The sequence below is a fragment of the Coregonus lavaretus genome, assembly GCF_964263955.1.
Source record: "Coregonus lavaretus genome assembly, chromosome: 4".
Taxonomy (NCBI): domain Eukaryota; kingdom Metazoa; phylum Chordata; class Actinopteri; order Salmoniformes; family Salmonidae; genus Coregonus; species Coregonus lavaretus.
The window spans coordinates 57,945,555-57,967,845 of record NC_139991.1 but is presented as its reverse complement, the minus strand read 5'-3'; the positions used below and the strand labels follow the sequence as shown (position 1 = coordinate 57,967,845).

Genomic DNA, 22,291 nt, shown 5'->3' with positions numbered 1-22,291 from the left:
TAATTGAAATCTCACCCCATGCTGTGTGAGTGGTTGATTTTCATAAGGTTTACACTCTGTGGTCACGATGGACAATACTTTAGGCCTATGTGTAACTTACACAGTAGCCTCTTGGAGAACCAGGCTTCTCTAAATGGGAAGCCTGGGGAAGTCCATGGCACAAAATCAGCTAAAAAGGGGTGGGAACACAGTGTAAATCAGTGACGCCTCACAACACGTCAAACCAATCAAATGCCTTGCTTGGGCTGAGGTGCTCACTAGATTAGTGTCGTAGGTGCAATAGTGCGTGAAGATGACTGTGAAATCGCAGATTCAAAAAATTAAATAATAATAATATGTTGATGTCTGCCGTGTTTGTGGTGAACTGTACGACTGTAACAGGAACAAACATAACCTTTTGCAAGGTAAAAAGTATTTATTGTGACCGGACTACGCACTGGCTTTAAAAGAGATAACGGGACCTGTCACGCTGAGGGATGGGTTTTCAAAAGCAATATGTGGCTCCTGTCGCAATCTTCTACTCAAAAATAAAATAAGTGCCAATGACGTGGAAAGAATCGGCTGTTTTGTGAGGTAAAGAGCAAATTCTAGAGTTAGAACGAAAAAATGTGCCGCGGCTGTCTCGACCCCCAGAATTACCAAAAGAGTGTCTGTTAGAAAAGCCACCAGATATAGGAATGCAACTGTTACAAGCACCAGTTTTTGGTGCATCATCAGCTGTAACTGACAACAACAAACGTGATCACTGCATAGTTAAAGTAAGTGCTCTACCTTCAAACAACATAGCTATCTACAGCTAACCTTTGTCAATGCAATAGGCCATGCATCTACAGGTGAACTTTTGTTTGTTTGTTTATTATCCCAGTATCAATCATTACACTCTTCATAGACTTAACATATAGGTCAAAAACAGTGTTGCACATGTCCTACAGGCTCACATTTGTAATATCTTCAGTTGATCATAGTGACAATTGTAGCCTAGATAATTTATACATACACTCTTAGAAAAAAAAGTGTGCTATCTACAACTTAAAAGGGTTCTTCGGCTGTCCCCATAGGAGAACCCTTTGAAGAACCCTTTTTGGTTCCATGTAGAACCCTTTCCACATAGTGGTCCTCTGTAGCTCAGCTGGTAGAGCACGGCGCTTGTAACGCCAAGGTAGTGGGTTCGATCCCCGGGACCACCCATACACAAAAAAATGTATGCACGCATGACTGTAAGTCGCTTTGGATAAAAGCGTCTGCTAAATGGCTTATTTATTTACATGGAACCCAAAAGGGTTCTACATGAAACCCAAAATGGTTCTACCTGGAACCAAAAAGGGTTCTCCTATGGGGACAGTTGAAGAACCCTTTTGGAACCCTTTTTTCTAAGAGTGTAGTTCGTTTTTTCCCTTGACAATGAAGTAACTGATGACGATCATTTTATGTGGCACATACAGTACACAAACTTTATCATTGCAAATGTGTTGCATAATGCATGACGTCAGTCTCAGATATTAAAACCGTATTTTGCTTTTATTTAAGATCACTGTTACAACTACTTCTGGTACAAAGTCACAGTGACTTAGACGTCCTTTGGAAATAATTGGTATATGTCTTCAAGGTAATTGGCCCAGAGCAATACCAAAGTATTTGATGCAAGAACCTCGAACACCATGTGCGCTTCACAAAAGACCTCATCCAACATCAAGAGGCCCATGTTCAGTTTGACTTTGCACAGAAAGTCACCAGGACCATTGGAGAGCAGACAGACCTCATGCAGCCATTTGCTGGCACTAAGACTGCACTCAATGAGCTGTATAAGGCCATAAGCAAACAGGAAAACGCTCATCCAGAGGTGGCGCTCCTAGTGGCCAGGGACTATAATGCAGGGAAACTTAAATCCGTTTTACCTAATTTCTACAAGCATGTTAAATGTGCAACCAGAGGAAAAAAAAACTCTAGACCACCTTTACTCCACACACAGAGCGGTACAAAGCTCTCCCTCACCCTCCATTTGGCAAATCTGACCATTACTCTATCCTCCTGATTCCTGATTACAAGCAAAAACTAAGGCAGGAAGCACCAGTGACTCGGTCAATAAAGAAGTGGTCAGATGACGCAGATGCTAAGCTACAGGACTGTTTTGCTAGCACAGACTGGAATATATTCCGGGATCCTTCTGATGGCATTAAGGAGTGCACCACATCAGTCACTTGCTTCATCAATAAGTGCATTGATCAAGTCGTCCCCACAGTGACCATACGTACATACCTCAACCAGAAGCCATGGATTACAGGCAACTTCCGCACTGGGAAGGGTAGAGCTGCCGCTTTCAAGGAGTGTCTGCCATCTGCCACGCTGATCCTCCACACGGGGGCCCCTCAAGGGTGCGTGCTCAAATCAAATCAAATCAAATGTTATTGGCCACATGCGCCGAATACAACAGGTGCAGACATTACAGTGAAATGCTTACTTACAGCTCTTAACCAACAGTGCATTTATTTTTTAATAAAAAAGTAAAATAAAACAACAAGATGTGGTGGGGGGTGGGGGTGGGGGGGCAGTGCAAATAGTCTGGGTAGCCATGATTAGCTGTTCAGGAGTCTTATGGCCTGGGGGTAGAAGCTGTTGAGAAGTCTTTTGGACCTACACTTGGCACTCCGGTACCGCTTGCCGTGCGGTAGCAGAGAGAATAGTCCATGACTAGGGTAGCTGGAGTATTTGACAATTTTGAGGGCCTTCCTCTGACACCGCCTGGTATAGAGGTCCTGGATGGCAGGAAGCTTGGCCCCAGTGATGTACTGGGCCGTACGCACTACCCTCTGTAGTGCCTTGCGGTTGGAGGCCGAGCAGTTGCCATACCAGGCGGTGATGCAACCAGTCAGGATGCTCTCGATGGTGCAGCTGTAGACTTTTTTGAGGATCTGAGGACCCAAATCTTTTCAGTCTCCTGAGGGGGAATAGGCTTTGTAGTGCCCTCTTCACGACGGTCTTGGTGTGTTTGGACCATGATAGTTCGTTGGTGATGTGGACACCAAGGAACTTGAAGCTCTCAACCTGTTCCACTACAGCCCCGTCGATGAGAATGGGGGCGTGCTCAGTCCTCTTTTTTTTCCTGTAGTCCACAATCATCTCCTTTGTCTTGGTCACGTTGAGGAAGAGGTTGTTATCCTGGCACTACACTGCCAGGTCTCTGACCTCCTCCCTATAGGCTGTCTCATCATTGTCGGTGATCAGGCCTACCACTGTTGTGTCGTCGGCAAACTTACTGATGGTGTTGGAGTCGTGCCTGGCCATGCAGTCATGGGTGAACAGGGAGTACAGGAGGGGACTGAGCACGCACCCCTGAGGGGCCCCCGTGTTGAGGATCAGTGTGGCAGATGTGTTGTTACCTACCCTTACCACCTGGGGGTGGCCCGTCAGGAAGTCCAGGATCCAGTTGCAGAGGGAGGTGTTTAGTCCCAGTATCCTTAGCTTAGTGATGAGCTTTGAGGGCACTATGTTGTTGAATGCTGAGCTGTAGTCAATGAATAGCATTCTCACGTAGGTGTTCCTCTTGTCCAGGTGGGAAAGGGCAGTGTGGAGTGCAATAGAGATTGCATCATCTGTGGATCTGTTGGGGCGGTATGCAAATTGGAGTGGGTCTAGGGTTTCTGGGATAATGGTGTTGATGTGAGCCATGACCAGCCTTTCAAAGCACTTCATGGCTACAGACGTCAGTGCTACGGGTCGGTAGTCATTTAGGCAGGTTATCTTAGTGTCCTTGGGCACGGGGACTATGGTGGTCTGCTTGAAACATGTTGGTATTACAGACTCAGTCAGGAACATGTTGAAAATGTCAGTGAAGACACTTGCCAGTTGGTCAGCACATGCTCGGAGTACACGTCCTGGTAATCGGTCTGGCCCTGAGGCCTTCTGTTGACCTGCTTAAAAGTCTTACTCACATCGGCTACGGAGAGCGTGATCACATAGTCATCCGGAACAGCTGGTGCTCTCATGCATGCTTCAGTGTTGCTTGCCTCAAAGCGAGCATAGAAGTGGTTTAGCTCGTCTGGAAGTCTTGTGTCACTGGGCAGCTCGCGGCTGTGCTTCCCTTTGTAGTCTGTAATAGTTTTCAAGCCCTGCCACATCCGACGAGCGTCAGAGCCGGTGTAGTACGATTCAATCTTAGTCCTGTATTGACTCTTTGCCTGTTTGATGGTTCGTTGGAGGGCATAGCGGGATTTCTTATAAGCATCCGGGTTAGAGTCCCGCTCCTTGAAAGCGGCAGCTCTACCATTTAGCTCAGTGCGGATGTTGCCTGTAATCTATGGCTTCTGGTTGGGGTATGTACGTACGGTCACTGTGGGGACGACATCATCAATGCACTTATTGATGAAGCCAGTGACTGATGTGGTGTACTCCTCAATGCTATCTGAAGAATCCCGGAACATGTTCCAGTCTGTGCTAGCAAAACAGTCCTGTAGCTTAGCATCTGCGTCATCTGACCACTTTTTTATTAACCAAGTCACTGGTGCTTCCTGCTTTAGTTTTTGCTTATAAGCAGGAATCAGGAGGATAGAGTTATGGTCAGATTTGCCAAATGGAGGGCGAGGGAGAGCTTCGTATGCGTCTCTGTGTGTGGAGTAAAGGTGGTCTAGAGTTTTTTTCCTCTGGTTGCACATTTAACATGCTGGTAGAGATGAGGTAGAACGGATTTAAGTTTCCCTGCATTAAAGTCCCTGGCCACTAGGAGCGCTGCCTCTGGATGAGCGTTTTCCTGTTCACTTATGGCCTTTTACAGCTCATTCAGTGCAATCTTAATGCCAGCATTGGTTTGTGGTGGTAAATAGACAGCTATGAAAAATATAGATGAAAACTCTCTTGGTAAATAGTGTGGTCTACAGCTTATCATAAGATACTCTACCTCAGGCGAGCAAAACCTCGAGACTTCCTTAGTATTTGATTTTGTGCACCAGCTGTTGTTTACAAATATACACAGACCCCTTGTCTTACCGGAGTCAGCCGTTCTATCCTGCCGATGTAGCGTATAGCCCGCTAGCTGTATGTTGTCCATGTCGTCGTTCAGCCACGACTCGTGAAACATATTACAGTTTTTAGTGTCCCATAGGTAGGATAACCGTAATCTTCGTTGGTAGGACTAACCTGTATCCCTGCACATTGCCTCGGTACCGGTACCCCCTGTATATAGCCTCGTTATTGTTATTTTATTGTTGCTCTTATATTTTTTACTTTACGTTTATTTAGTAAATATTTTTCTTAACTCTTATTTTCTTAAAACTGCATTGTTGGTTAAGGGCTCGTAAGTAAGTATTTCACTGTAAAGTCTACACCTGTTGTATTTGGTGCATGTAACAAATACAATTGATTTGATACTTGATGATTGACATCAGTGGAGAAACTACTTTTACCATCGATTACTCCACTTTAAATTTCAATAAATTGTCGGCCACACTTGATACACTAAACTTTTACCATAGCTTGTAGGTAGACTAGACACACCAAAACGTCTCTTTTCTTTAGTAGAGTGTTCAAGCAGAGGAGTTGTAATGCCTTCATCGATTCGATTTTGTGTATAGAGCACACTTCTGGCAAAACATAATTACATTTTTCATCCATATGTTCTTCCATTTTCTACAATGTTGCAAACTAGCTAGCGTACGGAACAACTTTCTACAAAATGTGTCCTACCCGGTCGGAATACAGTGACGAACATAACATGTACCACCCCCTTCAATGGGTTTGTGGGGGGAGGGTTCTTGAAATGTAACATCCAATTAAAATATTGCTGCTGGGAGCCAGCAGACCATTCAAACCGCTTTTGCAATACAAATTTCTCCAGACCTCCAAAGGAAGCGTGACAACGACGTGATTTTGGAGGTACAGCAACGCGAGACTACTTACGCAGTAACTGTTGTCAGCAGTATTCTAAACTAATCTTACTTGTAATCAATCCACTTGTAATAAGTAAAATAAGTTAGCTACTTCGTAAATTTAAATCATCATTGCTGTCAACCTTTAACATGAAAATCCCAACTGCCATGTAACACGATCAAGCATTGAGAAAAACTGTTAACTGTGGAGTCACACTCCCCCCAAAACACAAAGATCAGAAAGAAGCGGTCATCTCTTGCACGTAGAGCGTTTTGCATGGGACATCTGTTAGTTACTACTTTGTCCCAGTCTGGGTCATGAGGTAGAGGGTGCAGATGCTTTATGGCTCCTCTGCTATGGGGCTGCTTAACAGTGAGAAGAGGACAGGCCTCTGTTGGGGTGGGATTGGTGTGGGGGATGTGTGGCTGGACAGGCCTCTGTCATGGGCGTGTAAGTGTCCTCTCATTTTGACCTCCACTCAGTAGAGAGGAGAGAAGAGGTATAACGTGACACCTCAAATATGCAGTTTCTTTCTGGTTATCTTTACAGATCATATAAAAATGTACATCTTTCTGTTACATGACCCCCAAAAAATTTGGCAAGTGGTTATTTTCATTTTTGTTCAAGTGGAATCATGTCTAGTCCAACTGTATGTACCCTATCAAACTATTGTTCAACATGTAGTTTCAGGCGAACACAACTCAGGTGAAAATCGCCATTTGAATTAATCTGACCCTTCTCTACTCTTTATCTGCTGTAGCTTTACCAGAGAACTAACCCAGAACCTTTGATCCACATCCTATTGAATAACAGAATGACATCACTGTATGGAAAAACATGATTGCAATACTCATGTGGATTGATCGACTGATGATGGACTTGATTTTATTTGAGGGGTTATTGCCTACATATGCAGGATCTGTGTCAGGGAGCGCATACAGACTTTGATATCAGGCTTTGCACTATAAATCTTCTGGGGCGTCTAGACGGGGTGTGTAACGAGTTGCGTGTGGGACTCGGGGTGCAGATGGCTCCATACGGCCTGTGAAAATGTCCAGCTTTTTTATTCACTGTTCTTACTTTCTTGGGGATCTGCCAATGAGGCAGTAGTAAATCTGCTGCGATATCCTGCCAAGTATAAAAACTCACACGCTACTCAAACAAAACGTATGAGGCAATGTGATTATTCAACGGCATCCTAATTATTGTCAATTACAGTCGAGCTTCTATATTATTTTGTCACTCGTTTGTAGTATTATCTTGTGGATCTTTGGTAATTGATACAATTCAGAGGTGGAGTGAAGGCTTTCTATCGCATTGTGCAGTAGGCGCTGTGAACGCAATGTGACAATACAGATCATATAGGAAACATATGACCCTGCAATGCATGCCATATCTCAAACTCAGGGCGAGGCAGAGTTTAAGTTTACTACTACTTATTGGCATCGCAATTATTTTTACAACAGAAAACCAGGCACAACCATTTAGTAATACCTACGTTTATCTGAATGCAGACGGAGGGATACGGTCTAATGAAAATTATGGTGTGTGTGGGTTATGGTTCACATGAGGGAGAGATCTGTGTGTGTGCATGCAACTGCATGATAACGTGTCTGTGCATGTGTGTGTGTGAATTTGTGTATGTATGTGTGTGTGTGAACCAACAAGTCACCTCAGGACCTCAGGTATTGCACTCACTTCACTCTCACCCACTAAGTGGAAAGGTTCCCCAGCTGTTCCAGCAGCTTGGACAATCAGCCCTTCCCATTCCCATTAACGGAAAATAAAAAATCCCAAGGAAAAAACGAAATGAGCAAACAAGCAGATGTGCAGGATCGACGGCTGTGTCTGGCACAGACCGGGAAGTCCTGACATGCTGTTTACGCCTCCGAGACGGGAGTTTTGAGACTGTTTTCCATAAGAGGTACACCCTGCCGCGCTTCACTCCAACAGTTCCCATGGATATGGTGTTATGAATTATAGAGCGAGAACTGAAGACACTATAGACACCAAATCATACTGACTTCATTGTCTTTTGTCACTAGAGGGGATATTCGACATCAGTTTACTGTGTCTGTGTGTAGGTGGTAGTGATGAGTGATAGTGGCAGAGAGAACTTTCCCCTCTCAGCTTCCAATGGAATCAATGAATTGTAGAGTTAGAGATACAAAAGACTAACCATGGTTACAGTGTACAGTCATGGTCAAAAGTTTTGGTCTTCACAAAGTTTGCTGCTTCAGTGTTTTTAGATATTTTTGTCAGATGTTACTATCGTATACTGAAGTATAATTACAAGCATTCCATAAGTGTCAAAGGCTTTTATTGACAATTACATTAAGTGTATGCAAAGAGTCAATATTTGCAGTGTTGACCCTTCTTTTTCAAGACCTCTGCAATCCGCCCTGGCATGCTGTCAATTAACTTCTGGGCCACATCCTGACTGATGGCAGCCCATTCTTGCATAATCAATGCTTGGAGTTTGTCAGAATTTGTGGGTTTTTGTTTGTCTCTTGAGGATTGACCACAAGTTCTCAATTGGATTAAGGTCTGGGGAGTTTCCTGGCCATGGACCAAAAATGTCGATGTTTTGTTCCCAGAGCCACTTAGTTATCACTTTTGCCTTATGGCAAGGTGCTCCATCATGCTGGAAAAGGCATTGTTCGTCACCAAACTGTTCTTGGATGGTTGGGAGAAGTTGCTCTCGGAGGATGTGTTGGTACCATTCTTTATTCATGGCTGTGTTCTTAGGCAGAATTGTGAGTGAGCCCACTCCCTTGGCTGAGAAGCAACCCCACACATGAATGGTCTCAAGATGCTTTACTGTTGGCATGACACAGGACTGATGGTAGCGCTCACCTTGTCTTCTCCGGACAAGCTTTTTTCCGGATGCCCCAAACAATCGGAAAGGGGATTCATCAGAGAAAATGACTTTACCCCAGTCCTCAGCAGTCCAATCCCTGTACCTTTTGCAGAATATCAATCTGTCCCTGATGTTTTTCCTGGAGAGAAGTGACTTCCTCGCTGCCCTTCTTGACACCAGGCCATCCTCCAAAAGTCTTCGCCTCACTGTGCGTGCAGATGCACTCACACCTGCCTGCTGCCATTCCTGAGCAAGCTCTGCACTGGTGGTGCCCCGATCCCGCAGCTAAATCAACTTTATGAGACGGTCCTGGCGCTTGCTGGACTTTCTTGGGCGCCCTGAAGCCTTCTTCACAACAATTGAACCTCTCTCCTTGAAGTTCTTGATGAGCCGATAAATGGTTGATTTAGGTGCAATCTTACTAGCAGCAATATCCTTGCCTGTGAAGCCCTTTTTGTGTTGTGTTGTGTTGACCAACTGTTATTTTGGACAAGCTGACATTTTTTCTTGGCCTATAAAACTGCACATTTTGATTAATTTGCTCAACAAAATAATATTTACAGTCTGAGACATAAAGAAACTCAACAGCATATTAATGAATATGTATTTATTGCTGTGTGGGAAGAATTATGTATTTAATTAATAATATCCCCCTAGAGTCTAACACTGTATTTAACTCCTTATTTTTGGCACTAAACAGTCTCCATATATACTTCCATTCATTTTTTCATTATACTAATTACATTTCCGTGGGGGCGGGTCTTAAGCTTCAGCGGCAATTTAGCTAATTGCTAAAGTGTCTGAGCAAAGGCTGCCCCAGTCTGGACATACAGTATGACGCATGCAGTAATGCCTTGGTCTTGGACTAGGCAAAACAGATGTCTCGAATCTAGGGCCAACATTCCTCGTCCCCCTTTTCCATGTGGAAAAGTTCACAGTTCCACGCCAGGACGGGGAAAAAGTTATAAAGCTACAGTAATTCTGTATTTATGAAAACACTGATATTTCTTTTTTCTCTCTAACAAATGTCTCCCTAAGTCCCATGGTGAAAGGGGATGTCCTTGATCAACCCCATTCTGAATCTGAATTACGTGTCCCTGAAATCGCAGATGGGTGCCCAAAATATATAACTCAAACTAATCATTATCTTTTGTTCTGGATTTTTTAGTATCTGTGAATATCATCAATATTTCTGAACATCTCTTGCAGTTAACTTCAAACCTTCCACTTAGATTATTTCCTAGCAGGTAGAAATTGAATCTGTTACATCTTTATCTCTGCAGACACTTCCAACCCAAAACACACACAGTCTTGTACAGCTAATCTTGTGGGGACACACAATTCTGTCCCATTCAAAATGCTATTTTCCCTAACCCCTAACCCTAAACCTAACCCTAACCCTAACCCGTACTCTTACCCTAACCCTAACCCTAACCCGTACTCTTACCCTAACCCTAACCCGTACTCTTACCCTAACCCTAACCCTAACCTTCACCCAAAAACCTAACCTTAACCCTAACCCTAGCTCCTAATCCTAACCCTAAAACTAACCCTAGCTCTTAACCCTAACCCTTAACGTAATTCTAACCCTAACACTAATTCTAACCTTTACCCTAAACCCCCTAGAAATAGCATTTGACCTCGTGGGGACTAGCAAAATGTCCCCAGTTGGTCAAAATGTTGTTTGTTTACTATTCTTGTGGGGACTTCTGGTTAAATATTTAAACAAGTCCACACACACACACACACTTAAACGTTACTGCTTTTTTTTACTCATCCTCTCATAATCGCCAAGAGATTAGGACCAAAGACAGGGAAAACCTCCCAGCTGCTCTCGAATTTCATACACAAACACAGCAAAACCACACACTTCTGATACAACTCATGAATGAAATCCTATCATTTGGATTTCCCCATTTCATAATTACACAGCAAATTTGCGGATGTTAAAATCTCGGTGTTGAGGTAAAAAGTGTTGTGTTATGTCTGAGTGTTGATTCTAGTGGGGTTAACACCAGTGGGATTGAAATTGACACCACCTGCGGTGAATACATGAAGTGTTATTTGAATCACAGTGGAATCATCACCAGTTGGGGTTGTTGTTGCTCAACTGAATCGAGTTAATTACCGTTAATTTTGAGTAAAAATGACATGGGAGGGGTCTCAATACCAAATTTCCCAGCAGGTTTTGTTGCATGTTGCTTTTTAGATTAGTTTGTTTTAATATATATGTTTCTGCATGCACATTGATTGATTCATGTATCTTATACTACACAAAGATAAATAACAAATGTTTCTAAACTAATCCAATCTGTAAGTGGTTGGACTTATTTCACCCGTTATTGAGATGGTTGTTCCAGTTTAGATGGTTTAGGTAGTCTCATTTATCAGTCTTCCCTACCTTGACAGTCTTTCTATCTGCAGATTGAGGGTAATTAAAAGTTCCAATTGTTGGATATCCTAACACTGGCTCGATTCCAATAGGAATTATATAAATCAGATTTTATTTGTCACATGCTCCAAATACAAAGGGGGTAGATTTAATCATGAAATGCTTGCTTACAAGCCCTTCCCAACGATGCAGAGTTAAAAAATGATAGTAAGACACAAGGAATAAAACACACAAGAACGGAGCTATATACAGGGAGTTCCAGTACCAGATCAATGTGCAGGGGTAAATGCATATGAAGGCAGGATAAAGTGACTAGGCATCCGGATAGATTATAAGTGTAAAATAAAGAACAGAGTAGCAGCAGCAAATGATGAGTGTAAAAGTGTTTGTGTGTGAGTGTGTGTGCGCAGTGTACAGTTGAAGTCGGAAGTTTACATACACTTAGGTTGGAGTCATTAAAACTCGTTTTTCACCCACTCCACAAATTTCTTGTTCACAAAATATAATTTTGGCAAGTCGGTTAGAACATCTACTTTGTGCATGGCACAAGTAATTTTTCCAACAATTGTTTACAGACAGATTATTTCACTTATAATTCACTGTATCACAATTCCAGTGGATCAGAAGTTTACATACACTAAGTTGACTGTGCCTTTAAACAGCTTGGAAAATTCCAGAAAATTATGTCATGGCTTTAGAAGCTTCTGATAGGCTAATTGACATCATTTGAGTCAATTGGAGGTGTACCTGTGGATGTATTTCAAGGCCTACCTTCAAATTCAGTGTCTCTTTGCTTGACATCATGGGAAAATCAAAAGAAATCAGCCAAGACCTCAGAAAAAGAATGTAGATCTCCACAAGTCTGGTTCATTCTTGGGAGCAATTTCCAAATGCCTGAAGGTACCACGTTCATCTGTACAAACAATAGTACGCAAGTATAAACACCATGGGACCACGCAGCCGTCATACCGCTCAGGAAGGAGACGCGTTCTGTCTCTTAGAGATGAACGTACTTTGGTGTAAAAAGTGCAAATCAATCCCAGAACAACAGCAAAGGACCTTGTGAAGATGCTGGAGGAAACAGGTACAAAAGTATCTATATCCACAGTAAAACGAGTCCTATATCGACATAACCTGAAAGGCCACTCAGCAAGGAAGAAGCCACTTCTCCAAAACCGCCATAAAAAAGCCAGACTACGGTTTGCAACTGCACATGGGGACAAAGATCGTACTTTTTGGAGAAATGTCCTCTGGTCTGATTAAACAAAAATATAACTGTTTGGCCATAATGACCATCGTTATGTTTGGAGGAAAAAGGGGGTAGCTTGCTAGCCAAAGAACACCATCCCAACCGTGAAGCACAGGGGTGGCAGAATCATGTTGTGGGGGTGCTTTACTGCAGGAGGGACTGGTGCACTTCACAAAATAGATGGCATCATGAGGAAGGAAAGTTATGTGGATATATTGAAGCAACATCTCAAGACATCAGTCAGGAAGTTAAAGCTTGGTCGCAAATGGGTCTTCCAAATGGACAATGACCCCAAGCATACTTCCAAAGTTGTGGCAAAATGGCTTAAGGACAACAAAGTCAAGCTATTGGAGTGGCCATCACAAAACCCTTTGTGGGCAGAACTGAAAAGGCGTGTGCGAGCAAGGAGGCCTACAAACCTGACTCAGTTACACCAGCTCTGTCAGGAGGAATGGGCCAAAATTCACCCAACTTATTGTGGGAAGCTTGTGGAAGGCTACCCGAAACGTTTGACCAAGATAAACAATTTAAAGGCAATGCTACCAAATACTAATTGAGTGTATGTAAACTTCTGACCCACTGGGAATGTAATTAAATATATTAAAGCTGAAATAAATCATTCTCTCTACTATTATTCTGACATTTCACATTCTTAAAATAAAGTGGTGATCCTAACTGACCTAAGACAGGGAATTTTTACTAGGATTAAATGTCAGGAATTGTGAAAAACAGAGTTTAAATGTATTTGACTAAGGTGTATGTAAACTTCCGACTTCAACTATATGTATGTTTGTGTTGTGTCGGTATGCGTGTGTTTGTGTATGTGTTCTCGGCATGTGTGTGTGTGTTGTGTGTATGTAAAAAATTGTTACTGTAACACCACAGGTGTTGATTCCCTAACACTGAGAAAGTGTTACAACATCAGCTCTAATAAAGTGTTAATTTAAGTCTGAATTTTCAACACCCATGGTGTTAGGGGCCCAACACTCTTGTGGTGTTAGTTTATCAACACTTTGAAAAATGATAGTTTAACACAATTTCGGTGCGTGACATACACACTATGGTGGTGTTACATTTGTTAAAAATCTCAAATTTGCTGCATACTACCCTTTCCACCCCTATTACCCTCACCAGGGAAGAGGTCAGCCAACACAAACTCCTAACCCTTTCAAGAAAAGCAACCAATTTAGATTACATCCCATCAAACAGTTAATCTAAAAGCTGTCAGTTGCTAAACTCTGGAATTTCTGGGTATTAAGGACATGCAAATTAGGAAAGTATGTACATGTGGTCCACTCATCATCCACAGAGGCCGTAAATCAAGAGTCTTAGATGAAAGAATACAGGTGTAGGATCTTAATTTGAGCCAGTTTGCTAAAACAGGAAATGTGAATTATTATGTTGATTACAATTAATATACATTTTTGTAGGGGTTGATACATTTTTTGTAAGGGGAAATCATCACCCAAACAATGAGTCCTTAATGACTGAGTGGGGAGAAATGGCTAACTCATGACATTGCAAGACAGTGGGAGGAAGACATTTGAGAGGCAGATAGGGTGGGAATGGAAAAGGAGCACTGGAATAGCCATCACAGGTGTACTACCGACTGAGCCATGGGCCGGCTGTAACTTTATTTCCACTGAAACCAGAGTGTAGCAAAATAGATGCTCTGGAATGATCTTTCTGCAAAGAGGTGAGAGAGTGTATAGTGAGCTGACATGTGTTGGCTCATCTCTACAGGTCTGGCGTGCCACCTTTCCACTCCGCGTGAACCCTCGTTCCCTTGCCATTTGAGCTGTCAACTTTGCAGAGTCTACTGTGATACGTATCACTGATGGGATATGCAGAAAATTGATGTTTTCTTTTCAATTATTTTAAAACCTGTAGGGAGTTGATAGCCATTATAATATTGATTGATCAGTCAGGCTTCTTCTGCTTCATCTGGGGGCTTGTTATAGTACATACAAACTGTTTTAGGTCAGGCATGTTGTGAAAGCATGTGGGCTGTAACATAACCTGTAGTCAAGTAGTGTTTATTATGTTCAAGTGGAAATCAGTGAATTTGCAATCTATTGTGAACTAGGAAATAAGGCTGGGCATTATCAATCCTACCAGACCTGTGGTTTGGCATACCTTCAATGGATCAACCAGGGTCTTGCTACATTAGTGTCTCCCCTCACACCCACCCAACGTTTGGAAACCCTAAACTCAGAGTCATCCATCACTGTTTTCCACGCTGAGAGGGAAGAACAGTTTGACGTTTCTTCCAATCAGTCTCCCACAAATTACAGGGCTCCAGTGTCCAGCATATGAAGTCATCAGAGTGATCTGCAGTGGCCGGTGGGAATATCGACTATTGGCTGAATCCTAACATGGGATATGTACAAGTAACTCAAACTGCTGCTCCCATTGCACCACTCATACCAATCACAGCAGCTGGTGCGTAGACCAGCAACAAAGGATCAGAGGATCTCCACTTCTTGCAGTCTTTGGCCATCTTCCCAAGGCATGATTAATGCAAGTTCAGTTTACACATTCATTTCTCAAGCTAGGATCTGGCCCTATGTGTGTGGGTATGCATACTCGATTTAATGAAACAGCTGGTAAGACTAAATAAATCCTATGGAACACAATTTTCCATCCAAACTGCTTATTGACACTAGAATTATCGTGGTGTCAGAGGAACTTGGGTAAAATACCCAGGAAGATTCTTTACCGAGTGCTGTGACAGGTCACTCAAAGAGAAAAACAGGGAAGGGATTTACGATCCCACGTCTCTGACTCGCTCATCTTCAGTTCTGTCCTATCTTGTCTTATTAAAAACCAAGACCAGAGTGCCCTCGGAAAAGCCTCACAGCTGTGTCCATAGACATATTGACAGTGGATAGTGTCAAAAGTCCTCTGTCATTACCATTTGCTGTGAACATGCCTGGTACATACCGATAGGATCTTAATTTGAGCATTTTCTCACAGCAGGCAAATAATCCTGCAGCAACAGGAAATGTAAATTATTGTGTGGGTTATAATTAATTGACATTTTTGTAGGGGTTGATGCATTTTTAGTTGGGGTAAATCAAGCCTGACATTTTAAAGTGGAAATTACAAACTTTAGAAGCCTTTGTAGACTTCGAATACACTACACGTTTGCATTTCCTGCAACAACAGGGTGATACAATTAAGATCCTACATTTGTATTCATTTTTGATGGGTACAGAGGTGCAACATGAAACTAGAAATGGTCAGGATCTTTGGCTCAGAGGGTGAAGTTATTTCAGGTCTCAGGGTGCATATGTTCTGCTAAGCTAACATATGCAATTGTTTTAATATGGTCATACCATGGATCATTTTGCTATTTGATTTAGAATTGTAGGACCACTTTTGGTATCCAAAAAAGACAGTCAAAAAATAAATCATAAGGAATAAGGTTTTGAAGTGTCTGTCCTATATCAAGGAGATGTAAGAAACCTCAGGAAATATTTTTGTTTTTTTGGACACATATTTAACCCCTTATTTTTGTTGGCACAAAACTACCTCCATACTTCCATTCATTTGTATGGGTTTGTTTGAGATGAGTCCCGTGACACTTGTGGGGGTCGTGGAGCAAAACGAAGAACACCATCGTGTTCGTGAGAGTCTCCCCTTTCCATAGAGCGGTCTGTAGGCCAAACCATTTGGACGCTACAGACGTTTTCGTGAGAAGACCAATTTTTTGGATGTCCCGGTCTGACAAACACTGCTGTAGCTCGGCCACCTTCCACCGCAGATGCGGAAGGCCGACATAGGCAGATGCGGTGGATTGAGACGCAGCCCATGCAAAAATCTCTATCTTAAACTGACAGACTTTGATGGGGATTTTTTTATTATGTTACGGGTGCATCAATAAACTATTTTAAAACACATATCTTAAAAGGTCCAATGCAGCCGTTGTTACCCGTTCTGGGTAACAATTAAGTACCCTACTGAGATTGTTTTCAATTAAAATGGTCAAAATAAATTAAAATGGCAATTTCTCAAGCAAGAATTTTGCTAGGACTGTCTGGGGGTGGTCTGAGTGGGCAGGGGAAAACTGAAAACGAGCTGTTATTGAAAGAGAGGTTTGGACTCAATCTTATTGGTCTATTAACTAATTTACTGCCTGGTAGTGCTGAGCGATGAGTTCGGTTTGGATAGATTATTAAACATGAAATGCACTATGCATTATGTGGATTGAATGCTGTAACACAGAATAAAACAATTAATAAAAGTCCCATGATGGTAGTGACTGCCCATTACTGCTTATCACTTATGAATCATCATTTATTCACATTACTTTACTTTAATAAAATATTTCAGTTGTGTATATTACATTTGTTTTATGTAATGACTTTATTATTTCATTCTAAGTCATCTCATCTTTATAGAGCTGCTGCCCGTGCTGTCTGACAAAATCACTATTTTAGTAGTTCTTCAAAGTAAATAAGGCATACTTTTATGACTGCTGAATACCAACTATCAATCACTTAGATCATGTATTTTTGGGTAGAGATACCTCGCAAAGCAACTGCTCTCTATCCCTCTCGATTGCGTGTTATTCCATCTCTTCTCTCCGTCTCCCTTTTCGTGTCTGCCCCACACCAGAGAGGAAGAGGTGAAGCGAGAGGTTTCACTCTCGCCAAAATCTGTCCAAAATAAGCTATGGGCTTATTTTGGACCTAAACTTGTTGCCTGCCGTCCCGCCATTGTCAGGGCATCTTGTCATTATATACAGATCTCTGGCCACAGCAACTGGACAAGTACGTGGATTATGGTCATTGTAGTTAATTACCATGTTTTCTGCGCCAAACTATGTAGAATATTGGCCTGTTGGAAACTACAACTCCCTACTACATTGCACAGTTCGGGCATTGAGCTCACAGAAAATAAATTAACGAAATTCTAATAATTGACAGACATTTCAGTGAATCGTTCATCATTTTCACAAATTCACAGTATTATTCCAACCTCATAGTGTGGAAATTTAAAACAGGAAAATCACGTTTTTGTCAGCGCTGGGCCTTTAAACACGTCTTCAGCTGTTTTATGAGACAAAGCAGTTTCAAATCTCTATGGGGCATTGTGGCCATAACGGACTGCCCACAAAATGTATTTCACAGGAACACACATAGTAGGGGTTGTCAGCATGTTCAGAGAGAGACAAAAACATAGGCCAAGTGTTGACGTATATATAATTGTTGGACCAAGGAAATGGTGTGTCGTGAAAATTCTACACACGGGACACTCAAAGTCAATCTTAAATTAATCGTTGTTTATTAATAGCAAGCTGGAGAGGTCACAGTCAAACTTAGATGCATAAAGTACCGGTCTGAAGTGAGCTCCACCAGGGCATTCCCGTTAGTTCTCTTGTATACTGCTTACACAGACAAGTCATATTTGCATGATTTAGATTATTAATTATTCATACTTAATTCATCATTAACGTTTGGTTCATGCATGTGACCGACCAATCCCTCACGAGGCTTCTTCTCTCCAAGCTGAGAACTTGAAACTGAGATATCCCTTTCATTCTCAAAACAAGGTTCTGGGTGTACTGCCAAATTGCAGATACTGGTAGTGAGGATTCCTCCCAGGAACGTTCAATCAGTCACTTGCATGAACACAGAAATGGGTTATTAGAAAAGCACAAACATAACATTTTCCATCACTGGTGCTTGAAGGAAACACTCTTTCAAGGGCCAATGGGTTAACAAGCTACATGGGGCTCAGTTTGTGTTGTGAAGTCAATTACCAGCTAAAATTACTGTCAGTTCTGTGGTTAGCTTGATCACAGTCGTTTAACATCCAGCTGACACTTCACAAACCTTCATAGTTTCCAAAGATGTCCCGCAATGCAAAAGTAATCTGCGGATATTAGGGTTTAAATAGCGGGAGAAAAAGTAACCAACTATGGCTCACTGTGGCTCACAGTCAGTGGTGGCTTTCCTCAGCTGGAAAATACACTAAAGGGTTAGGTGTCAATCACTCACAACTTATACAGACAGTGTTCACCCTGTGAGAAATAGGTCAATAAAGAGAGGGAGAGAATACTTTAATCTTTCCACATTTACATTTGAGTGAAAGCCATTGATTAGAGGGGGTAATGACATACACACTGGACGCCTTTACAACTCAAACTTCATCCCTCTGGAATGTTGTGGCCTTGAGTGTCAGACTGTAGGATTGTCAGTTTTACAGGTGCTGTTATCTAGGATATAATAGACAGAATGCAATTGGACTGTGCAGGTGTTGAAGTGTAACAACCTCCATTAGCCTGCACACTTGAAGTAAAACCCTCCCCAGTGTTTGTTGATCTATTTTTACCGCCTTGTAATTCACAGAGTGCACAGGTTATTGTCTGCCTTTACAAGTTTTACAGTCATGGATGTCTCCCCAGAGTGACCCTGTGAAAATGTAGTTATCCATGTGCATTATTGAGGTTATCTTTGACTTAATGTCTTTTGTTTACCTTCCAGGGCCCCTACACTGTTTTCCAGATTTGGCCAGACTTTGTCCCGATATTCCTAAAGCTGAGTCCAGTTAAGAGAGCCAAACATGGGTACTAAAAGCATTCTAGGCTGCCTCTTCCTGCCTCTCCTTCTCAGTCTCTGCCAAGCTGGGCTAGTGAGAAAAATACTTAGGCATAAACGGGCGACTCTGACAGCCCCGGGCGGAGACAACATAACCCTCCCCAGTGCTGACCAGCCAGTGGTCTTCAACCATGTCTACAACATCAACGTCCCCGCTAGCTCCTTGTGCTCAGTGGACCTGGATGCGCCAGGAAGTACCAGCCTTGAGCCCCAGGATGCAGTTCCGCCATCAGGCCTCCACACCACCGAACATACCCTGGATGGGCAGAACCAGATCGTTTTCACCCACCGCATTAACATTCCTCAGCAGGCGTGTGCATGCACCAAAGGGCTCCCGGATTTGAAGGACCTCCTGAGCAGGTTGGAGATGCTGGAGGGAGAGCTGTCCACACTGAGAGATCAGTGCACTACTGGAGACACTGGCTTCTGCAGCGCTCAGCCAGTCACAGGTACAGTATTGTATTCATGTCAACCTAATCACCCCCAGCTTCTGATTGGCTCATTCAACCCCTCTCCTCTCCCCTGGTTGTTGCTGTAAATGATCATGTGCTCTCACTCAACTTACCTAAATAAAGGGTTAGAAAACACAACAAAACAGTTATGATACTGAAAATAGTATAATTGGGACAAGTTTAGGTGGTTTTGAATGACAAAGGGTTGAGAAATCCTGATATATTATAGCATGCTTAGGACGGCTGTCACCTCATCACGTCCCCTTCCTTCAGAGGCACATCAGTTTTACTCAACCTCTGGGAAGCTTCAATGGAATTGAATGTGGGGTTGGGCTTAGCAGTGCTTTCTCTTTTACAGGGAAAAATGCTCTTCAAAATTGAATGAAAATCGAAGCATAGACATACTCTGTGCTGATTAGAAGATTGTTATTCAGGACATAATTGGGTTTTCAAACATGTCTCTGGCCTATGATGATAATACTTGATTACAACATTTCTAAATGGCATTTGTTAGAGAAGTAAATTGGGGGATGAGGGGCGGGGTTATGATTGAGAGGGTTGTAATCACTAAATTCTGCTCCTTTAGGTGAGGTGGCGACCAAGCCTTACTGCAATGGCCGTGGCAACTACAGCGCTGACACCTGTGGTTGCATTTGCAAGCCTGGCTGGAAGGGACCCAATTGCACCGAGTCTGAATGCCCCAATGACTGCCAGGACCAAGGTCGATGCGTAGATGGGAAATGCATCTGCTTCGAGGGCTTTGGCGGGAACGACTGTTTGCTTGAGGTTTGCAAAGTGGACTGTGGTGAGAACGGACAATGCATTGGCGGGGTCTGCGTCTGTGCCGAGGGTTTCACTGGAGAGGACTGTTCTCAGACTGACTGCCTGAACAACTGCTTAGGCCGTGGAAAGTGCGTGGATGGGGAGTGTGTGTGTGAAGAGCCCTGGACGGGCTCCGACTGCTCCGAACTCATCTGCCCCAACGACTGCTATGACCGTGGACGCTGCGTCAACGGAACCTGCTACTGCGAAGAAGGTTTCACCGGGAAGGACTGTGGGGAGACAACCTGCCCCAGCGACTGCATGAGTCATGGTTTCTGTGTGGATGGCCAGTGTGTCTGCAGCACTGGCTACACCGGAGAGGACTGCTCCAAGCTCACCTGCCCTGGTGACTGCAACGATAGAGGTACCTGCTTCAATGGCATGTGTATCTGCGATGCTGGCTACCAAGGAGAGGACTGTAGCCAGCTAGCTTGCCTCAACAACTGCCACAACAGGGGACAGTGCGTCAATGGGCAGTGCCACTGTGACATAGGCTACCAGGGAGAGGACTGCTCTGAGCTCTCCTGCCCCAACAACTGCCTCAACCGGGGCCGCTGTGTCAACGGACAGTGTGTATGCGATGAAGGCTTTGGTGGAGAGGACTGCAGTATTATGACCTGCCCCTCGGACTGCTACGGCCGTGGAGACTGTGTGGACGGCCGGTGTGTCTGCTATGCTGGCTTCACTGGTGAGGACTGCGGCGAGCTGAGCTGCCCCAACAACTGCCTGAACCGCGGTCGCTGCGTTGACGGACAGTGCGTCTGCGATGAGGGCTTCACAGGGGAAGACTGCAGTGAGAAGCGCTGTCCCAATGACTGCCTGGGCCAGGGATACTGTGTGGATGGCAAATGTGTCTGCCAGGACAGCTATGCGGGTGACGACTGCTCTGAACTCACCTGCCCTGATAACTGCAACAACAGGGGGCGCTGTGTTAATGGGAAGTGCATTTGTGAGGAGGGATACATGGGAGACAACTGCGGAGAGCTGAGCTGCCTCAACAACTGCCAGGACAAGGGCCGCTGTGTGAATGGACAATGTCTCTGTGATGAGGGATACATTGGAGAAGACTGCTCAGAAGGTAAGAATGGTTTCATTCAACTGACCCACTCTTTGAGAGAAAAAAACGGGATAATTGAGTTTAGTTCATTTGTTAACTTTGTATGCTTGATATTTCCATGTGCTGGTTGAATGCCACATTATATCCAATTACTTATTTTTCCGTTATGTTTTATACTCTTAATGTAATAAAATCCCCAAATAAGAGAAACCATTTAAATTAATTTCAATGGGGTTTTGCGAAAAGGATTAAAACTTCCATCTATGATTTCCTCTGATGCCAAAAGCTGTGCATTTCAGTTGTCTGTACTTCTGTCTCAAAGATCTTTGGCGGTCCAAACCACTACCAGATGTGATTCTGGGGAAAGCATTAGCTTTGTGTAGAGGATTGTTAGTGGCTGAGTGGCTTTGGATAAAAGTGTCTGCTAAATGAAATATATACAGTATATTATATATTATTATATTGAGGGCATGGGAAACTTAGTGTCTGAGACAATAAAAAGCTCAGACAAAAATATAACTATTTTCTGTCCCTCTATTTTCTTTCTTTCTCTTTCTCTTTAGTTTCCCCTCCAAAGGACCTGATTGTAACAGAGGTCACCACTGAGACAGTGGACCTGACCTGGAATAATGAGATGCTGGTGACAGAGTATCTGATCACCTATGTGCCAAATGGTCCTGGGGGTCTGTATCAGGAGTTCACAGTGGCCGGAGACAAGACTGCTGCCACTGTCAGCGAGCTGGAGCCTGGCATCGAGTACTTGATCAACGTCTATGCCATCCTCAGCAACAAAAAGAGCATCCCAATCAGCGCCAGGGTAGCCACACGTAGGTCATGCCCGTTTAACGAAGCTCGCGTAATAAGACATCTTGCCTAAGATCTGAAAACTTGGGTCCCTGAGCAGTCTGGGTTCATGGCAATATGATCCACTTTAGTATAAAAGTATAAAAACCTATTTGCACATATTAACTGTAATCAGAATGGTATTCAGTCCA

General features: G+C 43.2%; 1 protein-coding gene across 1 annotated transcript in view; it reads left to right on the top strand.

The window, feature by feature from the left end:
• The window catches only part of LOC311128241 (tenascin-like), a 44,637-nt gene that overhangs the window by 1,422 nt on the left and 20,924 nt on the right, over nt 1-22,291 (top strand). The window contains exons 2-4 of the mRNA XM_084160279.1: nt 18,852-19,414; nt 20,004-21,317; nt 21,860-22,123. Of these exons, the coding sequence (XP_084016405.1) occupies nt 18,931-19,414; nt 20,004-21,317; nt 21,860-22,123 (2,062 nt within the window). The 5' untranslated portion in view covers nt 18,852-18,930. The remainder of the gene's footprint in view (nt 1-18,851; nt 19,415-20,003; nt 21,318-21,859; nt 22,124-22,291) is intronic.